The sequence below is a fragment of the Coregonus clupeaformis genome, chromosome 2 (assembly GCF_020615455.1).
Source record: "Coregonus clupeaformis isolate EN_2021a chromosome 2, ASM2061545v1, whole genome shotgun sequence".
NCBI lineage: Eukaryota > Metazoa > Chordata > Actinopteri > Salmoniformes > Salmonidae > Coregonus > Coregonus clupeaformis.
This window is the reverse complement of record NC_059193.1, coordinates 39,973,216-39,994,305: the sequence shown is the minus strand read 5'-3', so window position 1 is coordinate 39,994,305 and position 21,090 is coordinate 39,973,216. Positions and strand designations below refer to the sequence as shown.

The window sequence follows — 21,090 nt, the reverse complement described above, 5'->3', positions numbered from 1 at the left end:
TTGTGACACAGAGGGTGCTGACGAGTATTTCTGTCTGTAATAAAAACTCATTCTGATTGGCTGGGCCTGGCTCCCCAGTGGGAGGGCCTGGCTGCCAAGTGGGTGGGCCTATGCCCTCCCAGGCCCACCCATGGCTGCCCCCCTGCCCAGTCATGTGAAATTCATAGATTAGGGCCTAATTTATTTATTTAAATTGACTGATTTCCTTATATGAACTGTAACTCAGTAAAATCTTTGAAATTGTTGTATGTTGCGTTTATATTTTTGTTCAGTATAGTTTAGCTAAAACAACTGTTGAACATTTGAAAAAGACAACATTTGACGTGGACCCAGGAAACAGAATTCAAAGAGGGGGACCCCACTGACAAGGCACAGATTACAGAGCGGTGAGCCCCCTGCTCAGTATGTCTCTGGTATGACAAACTCAAACTCAGATGAGCCTGGGGGAGGTTGGATAGGGTGGCTCCCTGGCCGGTGGGCGTGAGCACCTGGTCGGGGCTGTGCCTCAGGCTCCACAAAGATGTCATCCCAGTTCAACATCTTGCCCTGGGTGGACTGTAACTGTAGTGGGTTGGCCAGGTGCCCCCTTCCAGGGTTAATGTGCTGGACACTCCCATCCTCTTGGATAATAGGGACCCCTCGTGAATCTGAATCGTCTGTCTCGTAAGAGTAGGTCTTGAACTGCACCGTTTTGCAAGGGAGCAGGCGGTACAAGTTGTTGTCAGTGTCGTCTTTCTGTTTCCTCCCGGATGGGTCCTGGTTGTGGGCCTGTTTGCAGTGAGTTGACAGCAGCTGGTAGTTGATTAACATCTCGTTGCACAGCAGGCACTGGTACCTCCGCTCGCCTGTGTGGTGGATCTCGTGTTTGGTCCGGTACTCGGCCAGGGCAAACACCTTGTCGCAGTAGTGGCACGGGTACTTCTTCTCCCAGGAGTGGGTGTTGAAGTGGCGCCGAAGGCTTGTCATGCACACGTAGGGACGCTTGCAGACCACGCACACAAAGAAGGTCTTCCCGTCCATGATGAGCTCGTAGTGATCTTCCTGCTCCGTTTTGGTCTTCTTGCTCGGGGCGCCCTGTGGCAGTTGAGAGGTGTTGAAAGGTTGAAGAGGGGTGGCCATCAGAGACCTTTTTCCCCCTCTACTGTTTTTAGAATCTCCCTCCCCGGGGTCGTCCTTCATTGGGACAATGTCATATGTGTTTTCCCCAATGTTGGCGTACACCTTGCAGCCTGGAGAAAACGAGTCGATCTCTGAAGCTTTATCTAGTGTTATCGTCTTTTTTGCAGCTGCAGATATTTGGGGAATGTTGATGCCTGCCTCCTTGATGAATCCGCCGGGTGACTTAACGTCAGAGAGCTTGATTTTTAAGTCACTCTGTCGAGCTAGTGTAACCTGCTTCTTGTGGATTCCTATTATCTTGTGGTTTTCTGAGGGCAGGGAGGTGCTGAGTGTTTTGGGGGTGAAAGTCCCAATTCTAGCCGGCATAGTGGGTGTGCTGCAAGAGGAGGCTCCAGCGGGTGAAGACGGAATATTGGAGCTTGTGTCAGGGGACACCATGTGGCTGCTCAGAGGACTCTGGTCTTGCAAGGTCTGCGAGGAGCTGTTGAGGTGCGGGGCTGCTTCGACTGTTTTCTCTTGGTCCTTTGTCAAAGCGGGTCTGGCCTCTCCCGGTTGTTTTGTCACAGAGTCTTCCTCTGTACCGGGTCCATCCAAATCGATGATTTCGGAGGGCTTGCATTTCTTGATGGCGTCCGTTTTGGATACAAACATAATGTCGTCATTGTCCGAGTCCTGATCCTTGTCTGCACTTTTGTCAGTTTGACTGAACTCCTCTGCAGACAGTGAAAAGGACTCTGTGATAATGGGCATCATCATCCCCATAGACTCAGTACTGCTTTTCTCCACGGAGCTTACTTCATTGTTTTCTGTGTCTTTGGACAGGCCAGGTAGGCCCTTGACTTGTGAGAGTGGTACGCCTAGATTCGCAATGAACTTCACACCCAACACCTGCCCAGCATTGATAAGCTCATTGAGCATGTCGGAGCGAACGCGGACAATTTTGGAACTGTAAATGTAATTCAGGATTTCCTCAAAGATTTCCGCCTTGATGAAATTCAACTCGATCACCTGTCCAGCCACTGAGAAGAGTTGGTGGAAATAAGTACTTGACGCGGACAACATGTTTTTGTGTGCTCGGAATTTACGGTCCTGTATAACTATGGTGACATCACAGAACAATCCGTTATTTCGCTGCCTATTCATCGACTTCAGCACCGTTCCTGAATACCGGGTGTCAGTTGCAGAGATCAGCTTTAGGCCCGACATCCCTGTGGAGTGAAGACAAAAGCAATGAATAACAAATGCATTCACTTGACAGTCTATTGTATCAATATAAAACATTTCCTCCACCCCAGTAGGTCTTACAGTTGCTTGACTGCACTACTAGCACTAAATTGAATATCACCTTTCACTTCTTGTTGGGTGACCTCGTCATGCATTCATAGTAGCCAGAGAGGAAGAGGCGAAGCGAGAGGTTTCACGCTCGCCAAAATCTGTCCAAAATAAGCACAATGCGTTTCTATGGGCTTAATTTGGTTGTCGCTCGCCTTCCCGCCTTTGCGACAACGACTCCCATTGTTAGGGCGGAGACATTAGCATCTCGTCATCATTTAACGATCTCTGTAGTAGCTCATTGTTTTAAAGGGCGACTGCACTTCCTTATTTGGCCTCGTTTTAGATTTGATTCATTAAAGGGTAACTCTCAACCCCAATTTCAGCCTTTGCCCAACCCCTTCAAATGTTCAAAAAAATGCATTCAGGTGAGAAGCTGTGGGTGAGGGGAATTGCATAAATATATGAGAAAACAAATTGGAGGGTAAACGTAGTTGTACCTGATCCCAATACTTTCTCACTAAAACATACTTACCAGAAGTCCACTGGTATGCTCTGATAATAAAACGCTGTGCATCGCAAGCCAATACATCACTGCAAGGCGACGAGTTCCTGACATCTATTGCCACTTGTGGTGTAAATTAAAAGCCCCCATGGGGCGCAAAAAAATCTATTTGAAATGTGGACTTACATTTATTGCAGTATTGTTTTGGGAAGAAAAGTGCAATCATCACCTTGAAAATGAAGATTAGGGGCTCAATTCAATCCAACTCGCAGCTCTTTTTCAAATGGTCAAATTAACTCACAGATTGGTTTTAGGTACTGTATAAAAACCTACAACTACTACTACCAGGGCGACCCCTCTCACAGGTATGCTTTCACTCTTCTGACTTAGAAGTGTGTGGTCATGGGATAAATACTGTAAAGAATTGAGAAAAAAATTATATCTGCCCCATGTGGGATTAGAACTCACAACCATTGAACTATGAGCCAACTGTCTTAGCGGACTGCGCCCCCCAGTCACAGCGTTACGGAAAATACTCACAGTTGACATGACCACCATTGTCATCTATTTCTTGTTACTTTGGATGTAGCTACGAATATAAACGTATAATCCTCATAGCCTACATGTTTTTTTTTCTTTGTAAAAGAACAGATGAAACGGTAAGAAAAAACGGAAATGTGCTTTACGGCCTTTTACATTTTGTGTAACGTCAGTAGTCTTGTCAAGGAAGCATCATCGAAAACATATTGGCCCACTCCACTTACCAAGACCATTGCCAAATAAGGCGCCCTTTCACCTGCTTTTATAGTAAGCCTTGAGGTGGTACCACCCAGTACATCTAGAAGGGAGTGTATTTAAAACCGAACCCCTCCCTTGAGATGACGTACCTACATCACGATTTCAATGGTAGAGTTGAACCGCTAGTGGCAAAAACAGCTAGATTTACTACTAAAAGACCTAAATATATCCGTTTTGCAACAAATTGTCAAAATTAAGACCAGAATGTATGTGTTTGACTAAAACTAAGCGTAAAACATCTGCCTTTCGATAAAAAATGTAATAAATGTAATAATGGCTAGCGGCCTTGACTGAATTCAAACGTGAGTTGGTTTCGGGGTGTGGTTTGATGTGGATGTCTCTTGTGTGTTCGCAGGTGGGAAGAGTTAGCCAAATGATTTAGCCAATTAGCTTCAGCCACCTCGTGTCTGACCGTGGTAAAATGTGTTTGACTTTGGATAGACTATCTCTGGGGATAGATAGGGGCTGTCAAATTACAAAATGGAAATCTGACAATATTTTCATGTTGCACACCTTTTAGTTGTCTCAAATGCTTTCAATATTTGTATATGAATCACTACAATTTGTAGTTGGAGGTTTTTAAGTCATTGAAATTTGGAGCTATTGACCTTTTAAAATATTGTCCCATGTACATTGTGTAATTTACTGATGGTCCCTAACCAGCCCCATAGGGATATTTAATGTCAAACCAAATTGACCATGGGCATTACAGGTTGCGTGAAGCTGCCAGTTGTGGGCAGGATTAAAATAAACCCAACCCACAGAAAACTGTTACGGTAACCTTCATTCGGTGACATACACATTTTTTCCTATCATCTCACAAATCTCAGTTTTGGACGAGGCTGACTTTATGACCAAAAAGTACCCTATTTACACTTTGTAGTCAATTTTGACACTATAATAAATGTTTCTGACTTATTTCGATGGCACATAGGACATTTTCAAAACGAGAAGTTGCTTTTTATGGGCAGTCGCTCTTTAAAGGCAGGTGGGAGTCAGCTACCTATTATGCTAGCTGTTCTACATGCTAGTGTGGTGAATAAAAAAGTTGGCAAACTAACTACATTGCTAGCTAGCTAGCTAGCTAACTAACTATAGCCTTAATTGAAAATAAAAGTCAAGGTCTATACAATAGTGATGTGCAGTTCGCGAACGATTCGTTCTTTTTGAATTACTCTTTTTACTGACTCGAGAATCATGATTCGTTTTACTGAGTGACTCATTCATTTTAGTCGTTCGTTTGACCTGCTAGTGCTGGCCGCAATGAATCCTACAGCAGAATGAATACACGCTCCTCCGGTTCAGCGACTACAGAGACGTGCTGCAACCACCAACTAACTGTCTGCCATTTTTTTACAGACGCACACAAACATACACAAGATCACCCCTGCCCAGACCCACCTGCTCACACCCCCTTCGCCAACGCCCGTATCACTCTCCACCGCATGGCCTCAAACTGCACCATTTTGTTTCACTCCATCGCCCACGCACTGTCAACATTTAGGTAAAGCATTTCACCTTCCATTGTGTTAACGATGGAGGATTAGTTGATTTCCAGTTAAGCATACCTTTTTTTCCAAGATGATTGACGAAAAAAGTATCGTCCAATCCATCGGGTATCTCACTGCACCCTCATATGCCATGTCTTGAAATGTGCAGACAGACGGATTAATAGTACATTTACATTGTAATACTTATGACCGCCAACTTTCTAATGCCGCTCATAACTTTTGGACATTCTAGCATTCCCAGACAGCATGGATTATTGAGTCATTGTTCTTTTTATACTTAAGACCTGACTGGCGCTGTGCTGTAGAATTTGTGAATTTTGTCACGTGTAATAAATACTACACATTAGCTTGTACTGGATTAAGCGTACATTTAGTTAGTTATATACAGGGGTTACCGGTACAGAGTCAATGTGCGGGGGCACAGGTTAGTCGAGGTAATTGAGGTAATATGTGCATGTGGGTAGAGTTAAAGTGACTATGCATAGATAATAAACAGAAGTAGCAGCAGCGTAAAGGAGGGGGTGGGGTGGGGGGGACAACGCAAATAGTCTGGGTAGCCATGATAAGCTGTTCAGGAGTCTTAAGGCTTGGGGGTAGAAGCTGTTAAGAAGCCTTTTGGACCTAGACTTTGCGCTCCGGTACCGCTTGCCGTGCGGTAGCAGATAGAACAGTCTATGACTAGGGTGGCTGGAATCTTTGACAATTTTGAGGGCCTTCTTCTGACACCGCCTGGTATAGAGGTCCTGGATGGCAGGAAGCTTAGCCCCAGTGATGTACTGGGCAGTACGCACTACCCTCTGTAGTGCCTTGCGGTCGGAGGCCGAGTAGTTGCCATACCAGGCGGTGATGCAACCAGTCAGGATGCTCTCGATGGTGCAGCTGTATAACTTTTTGAGGATCTGAGGACCCATGCCAAATCTTTTCAGTCTCCTGAGGGGGAATAGGCTTTGTCGTGCCCGCTTCACGACTGTCTTGGTATGTTTGGACCATGAAAGTTCGTTGGTGATGTGGACACCAAGGAACTTGAAGCTCTCAACCTGTTCAACTACAGCCCCGTCAATGAGAATGGGGGTGTGCTCAGTCCTCTTTTTTTCCCCTGTAGTCCACAATCATCTCCTTTGTCTTGATCACATTGAGGGAGAGGTTGTTATCCTGGCACCACACGGCCAGGTCTCTGACGTCCTCCCTATAGGCTGTCTCATCGTTGATCAGGCCTACCACTGTTGTGTCGTCAGCAAACTTAATGATGGTGTTGGAATCGTGCCTGGCCATGCAGTCATGGGTGAACAGGGAGTACAGGAGGGGACTGAGCACGCACCCGTGAGGGGCCCCAGTGTTGAGGATCAGTGTGGCAGATGTGTTGTTACCTACCCTTACCACCTGGGGCGGCCCGTCAGGAAGTCCAGGATCCAGTTGCAGAGAGAGGTGTTTAGTCCCAGGGTCCTTAGCTTAGTGATGAGCTTTGAGGGCACTATGGTGTTGAACACTGAGCTGTAGTCCATGAATAGCATTCTCACGTAGGTGTTCCTCTTGTCCAGGTGGGGAAGGGCAGTGTGGAGTGCAATAGAGATTGCATCATCTGGGTTTCTGGGATAATGGTGTTGATGTGAGCCATGACCAGCCTTTCAAAGCACTTCATGGCTACAGACGTGAGTGCTACGGGTCGGTAGTCATTTAGGCAGGTTACCTTAGTGTTCTTGGGCACAGGGACTATGGTGGTCTGCTTGAAACATGTTGGTATTACAGACTCAGTCAGGGACATGTTGAAAATGTCAGTGAAGACACTTGCCAGTTGGTCAGCACATGCTCGGAGTACGCGTCCTGGTAATCCGTGTGGCCCTTCGGCCTTGTGAATGTTGACCTGCTTAAAAGTCTTACTCACATCGGCTATGGAGAGCGTGATCACATAGTAATCTGGAACAGCTGATGCTCTCATGCATGCTTCAGTGTTGCTTGCCTCGAAGCAAGCATAGAAGTGATTTAGCTCGTCTAGTAGGCTCGTGTCACTGGGCAGCTCGCGGCTGTGCTTCCCTTTGTAGTCTGTAATAGTTTGCAAGCCCTGCCACATCCGACGAGCGTAGGAGCCGGTGTAGTACGATTCAATCTTAGTCCTGTATTGACTCTTTGCCTGTTTGATGGTTCGTCGGAGGGCATAGCGGGATTTCTTATAAGCTTCCGGGTTAGAGTCCTGCTCCTTGAAAGCTGAAGCTCTACCCTTTAGCTCAGTGCGGATGTTGCCTGTAATCCATGGCTTCTGGTTGGGGTATGTACGTACGGTCACTGTTGGGGGGACGTCATCGATGCACTTATTGATGAAGCCAGTGACTGATGTGGTGTACTCCTCAATGCCATCGGAAGAATCACAGAACATATTCCAGTCTGTGCTAGCAAAACAGTCCTGTAGCTTAGCATCTGCGTCATCTGACCACTTTCTTATTAGCCGAGTCACTGGTGCTTCCCGCTTTAGTTTTTGCTTATAAGCAGGAATCAGGAGGATAGAATTATGGTCAGATTTGTCAAATGGAGGGCGAGGGAGAGCTTTGTACGCGTCTCTGTGTGTGGAGTAAAGGTGGTCTAGAGTGCTTTTTCCTCTGGTTGCACATTTAACATGCTGGTAGAAATTAGGTAGAACAGATTTAAGTTTCGCTGCATTAAAGTCCCCGGCCACTAGGAGCGCTGCCTCTGGATGAGTGTTTTCCTGTTTGCTTATGGCTTATACAGCTCATTGAGTGCAGTCTTAGTGCCAGCATCGGTTTGTGGTGGTAAATAGACAGCTACAAAAAATATAGCTGAAAACTCTCTTGGTAAATAGTGTGGTCTACAGCTTATCAAGAGATACTCTACCTCAGGCGAGCAAAACCTTAATACTTCCTTAGTATTAGATTTTGTGCACCAGCTGTTGTTTACAAATATACACAGACCGCCACCCCTTGTCTTACCGGAGTCAGCCGTTCTATCCTGCCGATGTAGCGTATATCCCGCCAGCTGTATGTTATCCATGTCGTCGTTCAGCCACGACTCAGTGAAACCTAAGATATTACAGTTTTTAATGTCCTGTTGGTAGGATATCCGTGATCCTAGGTCATCTATTTTGTTTTCAAATGATTGTACGTTGGCTAATAGGACTGATGGTAGAGGCAGAGTACTCGCTCGCCATCGGATCCTTACAAGGCACCCCGACCTATGTCCACGATATCTCTGTCTCTTTCTCATGCGAATGACGGCGATTTGGGCCTTGTCGGGTGTCTGTATAAGCTGGTCTTAAACTCTTCGTCGTCAGGTGAGGTTGTGTCTCTCTCTGGCGGGAGGTAAGCTTGGCTTATATGGCTTATATACATAGTTTGGGCTTTGTCGAGTAAAGCTTAAACTATGTATTTAGATTGTAGTTAGGTATTGTAGGTAGTTATCGTGGGTGGTTGTATGTAATTATTGTAGGTTAGTATTGTATTCGGCTGAGCCAGGTGGAGCACGAAGCTAGCTAACCCACTACCTGGACTAGCTAGCGGGTACCTACTGGTAACTATTAGCAACTGTGGATAGTTGTTTCACGCCTGAGAGTACCTGTAATTACGCCAGATAGCTGCCTACAATAATTACATACAATAATGCCTACCATTCAGCTGTTTTTCTAACCTCATTGTCTGAAGCGTTAACGTTAGGTAGTAAGTGGCTACTGTGCTTGAAATTTAGCTAGCTTGTTGCTACCTGGATGGCTACTAAACAATAGCTGGAACGACCTAGCGAACAGACGCGAACTGGCTGAGTCAATCCAGTGGCTAGCTTTGCACTTGGCTAGCTAACAGGATAATTACAGGATCGAATCCAAGATGGCGAAGTAGTGCAGTTCTGTTTTTGTCGTGTGTCTGTAAATAGCCTGTAAATACCCTGTTTTTTTTGTATTTTTCGTACATATTTCCCTATCAGACTTTTCATCCTTCTACAAAATATACTTTCCTGCAACCCGCCTCACTCAATGTGGAACGGATTCTATTATTGACTTACCTTTTATCTAGAATCTCCAGTTGAAACTAGCTAGCCAGCTAGCCAGCTAACTAGCTACTTGCTATTAGCCACAGTTAGCGGTATTTCACCCAGAACATTGGATTTTTTTCTGCGGGATTAATTCAATCACTGGATATTAATCACCGGATATTCGGCCAGTCTGCACAGCGCGTTATCGACCCAGAACATATCAGTTTTTCTGCCGGAATCACTGAATCACTGGACCTTTAACTCCGGATTCATCGCTACCAGCTAGCTTCAACTAAATGGACGCTGTGGTCTGGCTAATCATCCTGAGCTAGGCCCATCTCCCGGCTATCTACCGCTCTGTCAACCGGACGGGACCACCTAGTGTTGACAAGGAGCCCCGCCGATCCAACACGACTGGTTTGCCGACAAAATAGTCTGATGTGGTTTCAACAGGCTTCCCGTTGCGACGACCACGAAGATCCATCTGCCAGCCCCGGCCCGCTAGCACACGCAAACTACAACTGTGCTCCCTGCTAGCTGTGCTGAAGCACCAATTTGAACTGCTCTCGGACTCACATATTGCTGTTCACTGGACCTTATGATCACTCAGCTGCACAGCTGATGCCTGCTGGACTGTTCCACGGTACCCTGTCCTGTTTATTCTGTTTAGTCTTAGCCCAAACGTTATCACTATTTCCAGTTGTATCTTAGCTCTCTCTAATAACACCTGTGACTGCTTTATGCCTCTCTCCCATGTCAATTATGCCTTGCCTATTGCTGTTTGGGTTAGTTCTTATTATACAATTTCACTGTAGAACCCCTAGTCCCTCTCAAACTGCCTCATATAGTTCCTTTGTTCCACCCCCCATACACGCCGAGACCGGCTCAATCGGTGCCTCCAATGACGCTATCTCTTTCATTGTTACCCAACGCTTAGGGTTACCTGAACTGTACTCATATCCTTCCATATCCTTTTCTGTACATAATGCCCTGAATCTTTTCTACAACGCCCGGAGAACTGCCCCCTTTATTCTATGTATCCAACGCACTAGAAGACCAGTTCTTAAAGCCTTTAGTCGTATCCTTATTCTAGTCCTCCTCTGTTCCTCTGGTGATGTAGAGGCTAACCCAGGCCCTGCAGCCCCCAGTATCACTCCTACTCCCCAGGAGCTATCATTTGTTGACTTCTGTAACCGTAAAAGTCTTGGTTTTCTGCACATAAATATCAGAAGCCTCCTTCCTAAGTTTGAGTTATTCACTGCGTTAGCACACTCCGCCAACCCTGATGTTCTAGCAGTGTCTGAATCCTGGCTTAGGAAGGCCACCAAAAATTCTGAAATTTCCATCCCCAACTATAACATTTTCCGTCTAGATAGAACTGCCAAAGGGGGGTGGAGTTGCAATCTACTGTAGAGATAGCCTGCAGAGCTCCATCATACTATCCAGGTCTGTGCCCAAACAGTTTGAGCTTCTACTTCTAAAAATCCACCTTTCCAGAAATAAATCTCTCACTGTTGCCGCTTGCTACAGACCCCCTCAGCCCCCAGCTGTGCCCTGGACACCATATGTGAATTGATTGCCCCCATCTATCCTCAGAGTTCGTACTGCTTGGTGACCTAAATTGGGATATGCTTAACACCCCGGCCATCCTACAATCTAAACTAGATGCCCTCAATCTCACACAAATTATCAACGAACCTACCAGGTACAACCCTAAATCCGTAAACATGGGTACCCTCATAGATATCATCCTGACTAACTTACCCTCTAAATACACCTCCGCTGTCTTCAACCAGGATCTCAGCGATCACTGCCTTATTGCCTGCGTCCGTAACGGGTCCGCGGTCAAACGACCACCCCTCATCACTGTCAAACGCTCCCAAAAACACTTCAGCGAGCAGGCCTTCCTAATTGACCTGGCCCAGGTATCCTGGATGGATATAGATCTCATTCCGTCAGTAGAGGATGCCTGGTTGTTCTTTAAAAGTAATTTCCTCTCAATCTTAAATAGACATGCCCCATTAAAAAAATACAGAACTAAGAACAGATATAGCCCCTGGTTCTCCTCAGACTTGACTGCCCTTGACCAGCACAAAAACATCCTGTGGCGTACTGCATTAGCATCAAATAGCCCCCGCGATATGCAACTTTTCAGGGAAGTTAGGAACCAATATACACAAGCAGTTAGGAAAGCAAAGGCTAACTTTTTCAAACAGAAATTTGCATCCTGTAGCACTAACTCCAAAAAAGTTTTGGGACACTGTAAAGTCCATGGAAAATAAGAGCACTTCCTCCCAGCTGCCCACTGCACTGAGGCTAGGAAACACTATCACCACCGATAAATCTACAATAATCGAGAATTTCAACAAGCATTTTGCTACGGCTGGCCATGCTTTCCACCTGGCTACCACTACCCCGGCCACCAGCTCTGCACCCTCCGCTGCAACTTGCCCATGCCCCCCCCGCTTCTCCTTCACACAAATCCAGACAGCTGATGTTCTAAAAGAGCTGCAAAATCTGGACCCCTACAAATCATCTGGGCTAGACAATCTGGACCCTTTCTTTCTAAAACTAGCCGCCGAAATTGTCGCAACCCCTGTTACTAGCCTGTTCAACCTCTCTTTCGTAACGTCTGAGATCCCCAGAGATTGGAAAGCTGCCGCGGTCATCCCCCCTCTTCAAAGGGGGTGACACTCTAGATCCAAACTGTTACAGACCCATATCCATCCTGCCCTGCCTTTCAAAAGTTTTTGAAAGCCAAGTCAACAAACAGATCACCGACCATTTCGAATCCCACCGTACCTTCTCCGCTATGCAATCCGGTTTCCGAGCTGGTCATGGGTGCACTTCAGCCACGCTGAAGGTCCTAAACGATATTATAACCGCGATCGATAATAGACAGTACTGTGCAGCCGTTTTCATTGACCTGGCCAAGGCTTTCGACTCTGTCAACCACCGCATTCTTATTGGCAGACTAAATAGCCTTGGTTTCTCAAATGACTGCCTCGCCTGGTTCACCAACTACTTCTCAGATAGAGTTCAATGTGTCAAATCGGAGGGCCTGTTGTCTGGACCTATGGCAGTCTCTATGGGGGTGCCACAGGGTTAAATTCTTGGGCCGACTCTTTTCTCTGTGTATATCAATGACGTCGCTCTTGCTGCTGGTGACTCTCAGATCCACCTCTACGCAGACGACACCATTTTGTATACATCTGGCCCTTCATTGGACACTGTGTTAACAAACCTCCAAACGAGCTTCAATTCCATACAACACTCCTTCAGTAGCCTCCAACTGCTCTTAAACACTAGTAAAACTAAATGCATGCTCTTCAACCGAACGCTGCTTGCACCCGCCCACCCGACTAGAATCACTACTCTCGACGGGTCTGACCTAGAGTATGTGGACAACTACAAATATCTAGGTGTCTGGTTAGACTGTAAACTCTCCTTCCAGACTCACATTAAGAATCTCCAATCCAAAGTTAAATCTAGAATCGGTTTCCTATTTCGCAACAAAGCCTCCTTCACTCATGCTGCCAAACATGCCCTCGTAAAACTGACTATCCTACCGATCCTTGACTTCGGCGATGTCATTTACAAAATAGCCTCCAACACTCTACTCAGCAAATTGGATGTAGTCTATCACAGTGCCATCCGTTTTGTCTCCAAAGCCCCATATAATACCCACCACTGTGACCTGTACGCTCTTGTTGGCTGGTCCTCACTACATATTCGTCGCCAAACCCACTGGCTCCAGGCCATCTATAAATCACTGCTAGGCAAATCCCCGCCTTATCTTAGCTCATTGGTCACCATAGCAACACCCACCCGTAGTCTGCGCTCCAGCGGGTATATCTCACTGGTCATCCCCAAAGCCAACACCTCCTTTGGCCGCAATTCCTTCCAGTTCTCTGCTGCCAATGACTGGAACAAATTGCAAAAATCTCTGAAGCTGGAGACACTTATCTCCCTCACTAACTTTAAGCATCAGTTGTCAGAGCACCTTACCGATCACTGCACCTGTACACAGCCCATCTGAAATTAGCCCGCCCAACTACCTCATCCCTATATTGTTATTTATTTTGCTCATTTGTACCCCAGTATCTCTATTTGCACATCATCTCTTGCACATCTATCATTCCAGTGTTAATACTAATTGTAATTATTTTGCACTATAGCCTATTTTATTGCCTTACCTCCATAACTTGCTAAATTTGCACACACTGTATATTATATGTATTTTTGACTTTGTTTTGTTTTACCCCATATGTAACTCTGTGTTGTTGTTTTTATCGCACTGCTTTGCTTTATCTTGGCCAGGTCGCAGTTGTAAATGAGAACTTGTTCTCAACTGGTTTACCTGGTTAAATAAAGGAGAAATAAAATAAAAATAAACAGTAGCTGCTAGGGGTAAGTTATAACATACATTTGTGTTTTGTTTTTACATACTGGTAGCCAGAGTCGTTCAAGGGAATTCGGGACATGGGTGACTAGTTAACGTTAGCTTGGCTCTCTCTGTGTGTTCGTGCCGTGGGAGGGGGGGGTTTCTTCGTTGTCTGAAAGCAATGGCTAGCTAGTATGCTAACTATTCTAGCTAACAAACTGGCTGAATAAGTTGACGACGGACTACCTCAAGCTGTCGGGACTAACCCACAACGTTAGACACGGACACGAATGATCTGCTTGGTGTGTTGACACACTGGTGGTTTGTTGTGGCCGAGTATTGGTGCTAAACCGTGTTGTTGGAGTCCGGCATGCTAGTTGACTGTGGCGTCATATGACTAGGTGCCCTGGACGATTTTTACGGAAGAATACTGTACCAAGTTAGCTAGCTGAATAAACTAAGTTAGTATATTCCTAGGAAACATTGAACCGCTGTAGTTTACAACAATTATAGTTTCTGAGGTGGAAGTTGGGAGAGTTATATTTGGGTGTTTCAGTGAAACGTAAGTGAGGGAGGCCCCGCTCTCTCCTTTCCCAGATGTTTAGTTCATTTCATTCCGATCTCCTTTGCATTATTGTAGCCATTTTCTGTAGCCTGTCAACTATGCCTCTGTCTATCCCTGTTCTCTCCTCTCCGCACAGGCTATACAAACGCCTCACACCGCATGGCTGCTGCCTCTCTAACCTGGTGGTCCCTGCACGCACCACCCACGTGGAGTTCCAGGTCTCCGGCAGCCTCTGGAACTGCCGTTCTGCTGCCAACAAGGCAGAGTTCATCTCAGCCTATGCTACCCTCCAGTCCCTCGACTTCTTGGCGCTGACGGAAACATGGATTACCACTGAAAACACTGCTACTTCTACTGCTCTCTCCTCGTCTGACCATGTGTTCTCGCATACCCCGAGAGCATCTGGTCAGCGGGGTGGTGGCACAGGAATCCTCATCTCTCCCAAGTGGACATTCTCTCTTTTTCCCCTGACCCATCTGTCTATCTCCTCATTTGAATTCCATGCTGTCACAGTCACTAGCCCATTCAAGCTTAACATCCTTGTCATTTATCGCCCTCCAGGTTCCCTTGGAGAGTTCATCAATGAGCTTGACGCCTTGATAAGTTCCTTTCCTGAGGATGGCTCACCCCTCACAGTTCTGGGTGACTTCAACCTCCCTACGTCTACCTTTGACTCATTTCTCTCTGCCTCCTTCTTTCCACTCCTCTCCTCTTTTGACCTCACCCTCTCACCGTCCCCCCCTACTCACAAGGCAGGCAATACGCTTGACCTCATCTTTACTAGATGCTGTTCTTCTACTAATCTCACTGCAACTCCCCTCCATGTCTCCGACCACTACTTTGTATCATTTTCTCTCTCGCTCTCCTCCAACACTACTCACTCTGCCCCTACTCAGATGGTAATGTGCCTTCGCAACCTTCGCTCTCTCTCTCCCGCTACGCTCTCCTCTTCCATCCTATCATCTCTTCCCTCTGCTCAATCTTTCTCCCTCCAATCTCCTGATTCTGCCTCCTCAAACCTCCTCTCCACCCTTTCTGCATCCTTTGACTCTCTATGTCCCCTATCCTCCCGGCCGGCTCGGTCCTCCCCTCCTGCTCTGTGGCTTGATGACTCATTGCGAGCTCACAGAACAGGGCTCCGGGCAGCCGAGCGGAAATGGAGGAAAACTAGACTCCCTGCGGACCTGGCATCTTTTCACTCCCTCCTCTCTACATTTTCTTCATCTGTTTCTGCTGCTAAAGCCACTTTCTACCACTCTAAATTCCAAGCATCTGCCTCTAACCCTAGGAAGCTCTTTGCCACCTTCTCCTCCCTGCTGAATCCTCCTCCCCCTCCTCCCTCTCTGTGGATGACTTCGTCAACCATTTTGAAAAGAAGGTTGATGACATCCGATCCTCGTTTGTTAAGTCAAATGACACTGCTGGTCCTGCTCACACTGCCCTACCCTATGCTTTGACTTCTTTCTCCCCTCTCTCTCCAGATAAAATCTTGCGACTTGTGACGGCCGGCCGCCCAACAACCTGCCCGCTTGACCCTATCCCCTCCTCTCTTCTCCAGACCATCTCCGGTGACCTTCTCCCTTACCTCACCTCGCTCATCAACTCATCCTTGATCGCTGGCTATATCCCTTCCATCTTCAAGAGAGCGAGAGTTGCACACCTTCTCAAAAAACCAACACTTGATCCCTCTGATGTCAACAACTACAGACCAGTATCCCTTCTTTCTTTTCTCTCCAAAACTCTTGAGCGTGCCGTCTTTAGCCAACTCTCTTGCTATCTCTCTCAGAATGACCTTCTTGATCCAAACCAGTCAGGTTTCAAGACTGGTCATTCAACTGAGACTGCTCTTCTCTGTGTCACGGAGGCTCTCCGCACTGCTAAAGCTAACTCTCTCTCCTCTGCTCCTTCTAGACCTGTCTGCTGCCTTTGATACTGTGAACCATCAGATCCTCCTCTCCACCCTCTCCGAGCTGGGCATCTCCGGCGCGGCTCACTCTTGGATTGCGTCCTACCTGACCGGTCGCTCCTACCAAGTGGCGTGGCGAGAAGCTGTCTCCGCACCACGTGCTCTCACCACTGGTGTCCCCCAGGGCTCAGTTCTAGGCCCTCTCCTATTCTCGCTATACACCAAGTCACTTGGCTCTGTCATATCCTCACATGGCCTCTCCTATCATTGCTACGCAGACAACACACTAATCTTCTCCTTTCCCCCTTCTGATAACCAGGTGGCGAATCGCATCTCTGCATGTCTGGCAGACATATCAGTGTGTCATTTAGCAGACGCTCTTATCCAGAGCGACTTACAGTTAGTGAGTGCATACATTATTTTTTCATACTGGCCCCCCCGTGGGAATCGAACCCACAACCCTGGCGTTGCAAACGCCATGCTCTACCAACTGAGCTACATCCCTGCCTGCCATTCCCTCCCCTACCCTGGACAACGCTGGGCAAATTGTGCGCCGCCCCATGGGTCTCCCGGTCGCGGCCGGCTACGACAGAGCCTGGATTCGAACCAGGATCTCTAGTGGCACAGCTAGCGCTGTGATCACCACCTCAAGCTGAACCTCGGCAAGACGGAGCTGCTCTTCCTCCCAGGGAAGGACTGCCCGTTCCATGATCTCGCCATCACGGTTGACAACTCCGTTGTGTCCTCCTCCCAGAGTGCAAAGAGCCTTGGCGTGACCCTGGACAACACCCTGTTGTTCTCCGCTAACATCAAGGCGGTGACCCGATCCTGTAGGTTCATGCTCCACAACATTCGGAGAGTACGACCCTGCCTTACACAGGAAGAGGCACAGGTCCTAATCCAGGCACTTGTCATCTCCCGTCTGGATTACTGCAACTCGCTGTTGGCTGGGCTCCCTGCCTGTGCCATTAAACCCCTACAATTCATCCAGAATGCCGCAGCCCGTCTGGTGTTCAACCTTCCCAAGTTCTCTTACGTCACCCCGCTCCTCCGCACACTCCACTGGCTTCCAGTTGAAGCTCGCATCTGCTACAAGACCATGGTGCTTGCCTACAGAGCTGTGAGGGGAACGGCACCTCCGTACCTTCAGGCTCTGATCAGTCCCTACACCCAAACGAGGGGATTGCGTTCATCCACCTCTGGCCTGCTGGCCCCCTACCTCTGCGGAAGCACAGTTCCCGCTCAGCCCAGTCAAAACTGTTCGGTGCTCTGGCACCCCAATGGTGGAACAAGCTCCCTCACGACGCCAGGACAGCGGAGTCACTCACCACCTTCCGGAGACACTTGAAACCCCACCTCTTTAAGGAATACCTGGGATAGGATAAAGTAATCCTTCTACCCCCCCTTACCCCACCCCAAAAAATTAATAAAAATATTGTAAAGTGGTTATCCCACTGGCTATAAGGTGAATGCACCAATTTGTAAGTCGCTCTGGATAAGAGCGTCTGCTAAATGACGTAAATGTAATGTAAATGTAGAATATCCTTCGCGTCCGACTCGTTGAACAAAAATCTTCGTCCAATACGAGGTGAGTAATCGCTGTCCTGATATCCAGAAGCTCTTTTTGGTCATAAGAGACGGTGGCAGAAACATTATGTACAGAATAAATTACAAATAACGAGAAAAAACACACATAATAGCACAATTGGTTAGGGGGCCGTAAAACGGAAGCCATCTCCTCCGGTGCCATTATTCCAACATTCCCTCCATCATGTGCCAATATAAGTTATTTTCAAGTCTTGACTCCAGTAGTTTTGTATATATATATTTTTCTAAGAAATTGTTAGTTGTATAGTCTCTCCGCAAAGTTTTGTATATATCTTACCTATCATACGCATATCCTTTTCTGACTCAAATAGGGTTCCCTCAAGATTGCTCAGATGTCCAAAAGATTTTCAAATCAACATTTCATGATACGAAACTTTTAAGTTGCATGTATTTGAAAATATCTACATTGGTCAGTCCAAAATGTCTGTCATATGCACGCAGGAAAATAGATAATGGGGATAGAGTAGAAAAATACATATTTAGAACTGATAATTGATTGCATTGTGCAAGAATTAATGCAATTAATTGATTATTGAATGTTATGGACACAGCTTTGTAGAACCAAAACAGACAACCTAGATTGGAGCCAGTGTCTTAAAGCTGCAATATGTAACTTTTTGGGCGACCAGACCAATTAAAATAGGAATATGTGTTATCTCCCGAGTGGCGCAGTGGTCTAAGGCACTGCATCGCAGTGCTAGCTGTGCCACTAGAGATCCTGGTTCGAATCCAGGCTCTGTCGTAGCAGGCCGCGACCGGGAGACCCATGGGGCGGCGCACAATTGGCCCAGCGTCGTCCAGGGTAGGGGAGGGAATGGCCGGCAGGGGATGTAGCTCAGTTGGTAGAGCATGGCGTTTGCAACGCCAGGGTTGTGGGTTCGATAAAATAATGTATGCGCTAACTGTAAGTCGCTCTGGATAAGAGCGTCTGCTAAAATGTAAATGTGTTATAGATATGTAATTATCTTTTAAAGCAAGTATAAGAAGCGGTAGATCTGTTCTATGTGAGCTATTTCTCTGCTTCTCGTTCTTACCTTTCGTTTTTGCATCTTTTACTTTCGGTTTTGTACACCAGCTTCATACAGCAGAAAATACAATATTTTTGGTTATGGAAAATATATTTCACAGAGGTTTAGATGGTACAATGATTCTCTACACAATGACTGCTTGTTTTGTCACAAACTGAAATTAGGCGATCTATTATAATTTTAGCAACCAGGAAATGGTGGAGCGATTTCTCCATATTGCATCTTTAAGTAGTTGAACATGTTATTAACTCCAACCTCATGAAAGTGACAAACTAACACGTTTTCATTGTAGAATGTACTCTTTCGAGTTTTCAGTTCATCGTTCGCCGGTAGGGGGTCTGCGTGCTCTGTGCATTACTGACTCAAATTAGCGAAATTAATCGAAAGATTCTGGGGGGTTTTAACTTAACGAATCAAAAAGATCAGAGTCAGTATCGAGCCGAACTTCCCATCACTACTGCACAATCAATGTTGTAGGAATGAGCGAAAACGAATCTGCATTGTTTTGTAGCTTACTGGCTAGTTTACGTTAGCCTAACACCATTCACTAACACAAGGCCGGTCTACACAATTGAGTCTTGCATGCCAATCACATAAATTATATACAATCTATTCGTTCACATGCATATTAGGGAAATGCGGCTTGATATTGATTGATTATTGTGGATAATTTATATGAAAAGGATCTACAGTAGCTTTAGCTTTACGTTAGTTGGCTAGCTATTAGCATGGGAGGAATGTTCCCTTCCTGGTTCGCGGCAGGTTGCAGCCTTTTTGGTAAGCGCTGATCCATCATGACGAAATTATTGGATGAGGCCAATATACGAGGTTGGCTTCTACAAGTAACACTTGTTAATTACCTGCAACCGCAAGCCTTACGATTGATTGATGTTCTTTCCAAACGAAGTATTTTCTTCTTCTATGGTATTATGGCGATCCCCAAACAATCGTTAGAGGTGCATGCCGCCACCTACAGTACGGGTGGTAAACTATAGAATAAAAAAATCATCCCACTCCTTCAGTAACATTCCAATTAAAGTCATATCCCTATGCAGGCTCAGGGGCCTGTGAGGGCAGAACATCCTTTGACAGGATTTATTGCAATGCCTCAGCTGTAAACTCAAAATAAGCCCACTTCTTGTTACCCTCACTGATGCCACTTCAACCATTTAACGAAACTTCAAAAGGATCTCCCAGGTTACGTTGGTCCAAAACCCTCACTCTGAAAGAAAAGAGAGTCTAGGGGTTTCCTAATTTCCACCACAACTTTATTTCCTTTCTCCGTGCTCTCATCTTCACCCAACTCACCAGCAGTTTCAAACAATACATCAGTTTCCGCCATCTTCCTTCCACTCTTCTCAGAGGTCATGTCTAGATGTATGGAAGAGTATTAGGGCCAAGTGAAGATAAAAATATATATATAAAAAAACAGCGATGAGTGGTGTTACTTGGATTCTTATTTTTTGCACAACAGTACTTTAGAAAAGTGGCAATATTTTGAGAATAAAGTAAAAATTACATTTTGAGAATAAAGTGGCAATATTTAGAGAATAAACTTGAAATTTAATTTAGAGAATAAAGTCAACATTTTGAGAATAAAGTTATATTTTAAGATTAACGTATGGGATTTGGTTAAGTGCATGTCTCCCTGGTGCTGCGCATGCCACTGTTGAAATGCCAGAGCCAATTTATGTTTTATCCAAAAAATGTGGTCGGAGGCACCATATGGATGGTGTGACGCAATTGCAGAGCCTCCAGAGGCATGCAGAGGCCAAATTGAGCTCCATAGGGCATCACTGTGAGCAGCCAAAATGTTGTAACAATGCAGAGGGCTCCATATAGCTCAGCATTGACATGATTGGTTGACGGTAGGTGGGGGCGAGAGGTCCAGTATGAACACAAACTCACTTTCTTGACAACTTCCTGAGCGGTATGATGGCTGCGTGGTCCCATGGTGTTTATACTTGCTTACTATTGTTTGTACAGATGAACATGGTACCTTCAGGCGTTTGGAAATTGCTCCCAAGGATGAACCAGACTTGTTGAGGTCTACAAAAAAAGAATCCTGAGGTCTTGGCTGATTTTTTTTGATTTTCCCATGATGTCAAGCAAAGAGGCTGTAATTATTTATGCATAGTCACTTTAACTCTACCCACATGTACATATTACCTCAACTACCTCAACTAGCCGGTGCCCCCGCACATTGACTCTGCACCGGTACCCCCCTGTATATATAGCCTCCCTACTGTTATTTTATTATTATTATTATTATTATTATTTTACTTCTGCTCTTTTTTTCTCAACACTTTTTTGTTGTTGTTTTATTTTACTTTTTTTATTAAAAAATAAATGCATTGTTGGTTAAGGGCTGTAAGTAAGCATTTTACTGTAATGTCTACACCTGTTGTATTCGGCGCATGTG

At 46.0% G+C, this 21,090-nt stretch overlaps 1 protein-coding gene across 1 annotated transcript; it reads right to left on the bottom strand.

Annotated features, from left to right (window-relative positions):
• Window positions 1–206: 206 nt before the first annotated feature.
• LOC121535096 (transcriptional regulator Kaiso-like) lies at window positions 207–19,613 on the bottom strand. The gene is made up of 2 exons (XM_041841817.1): window positions 19,529–19,613; window positions 207–2,327 (listed from the first exon to the last, which is right to left on the bottom strand). Exon 2 carries the CDS (start codon window positions 2,323–2,325, stop codon window positions 400–402), a length of 1,926 nt encoding a protein of 641 aa, XP_041697751.1. The 5' UTR covers window positions 2,326–2,327; window positions 19,529–19,613; the 3' UTR covers window positions 207–399.
• Window positions 19,614–21,090: the final 1,477 nt, after the last annotated feature.

What these genes read in the sequence shown, in the direction of transcription:
- LOC121535096 (XM_041841817.1), bottom strand. Translation starts at nt 2,325, where the DNA reads ATGTCGGGCCTAAAGCTGATCTCTGCAACTGACACCCGGTATTCAGGA.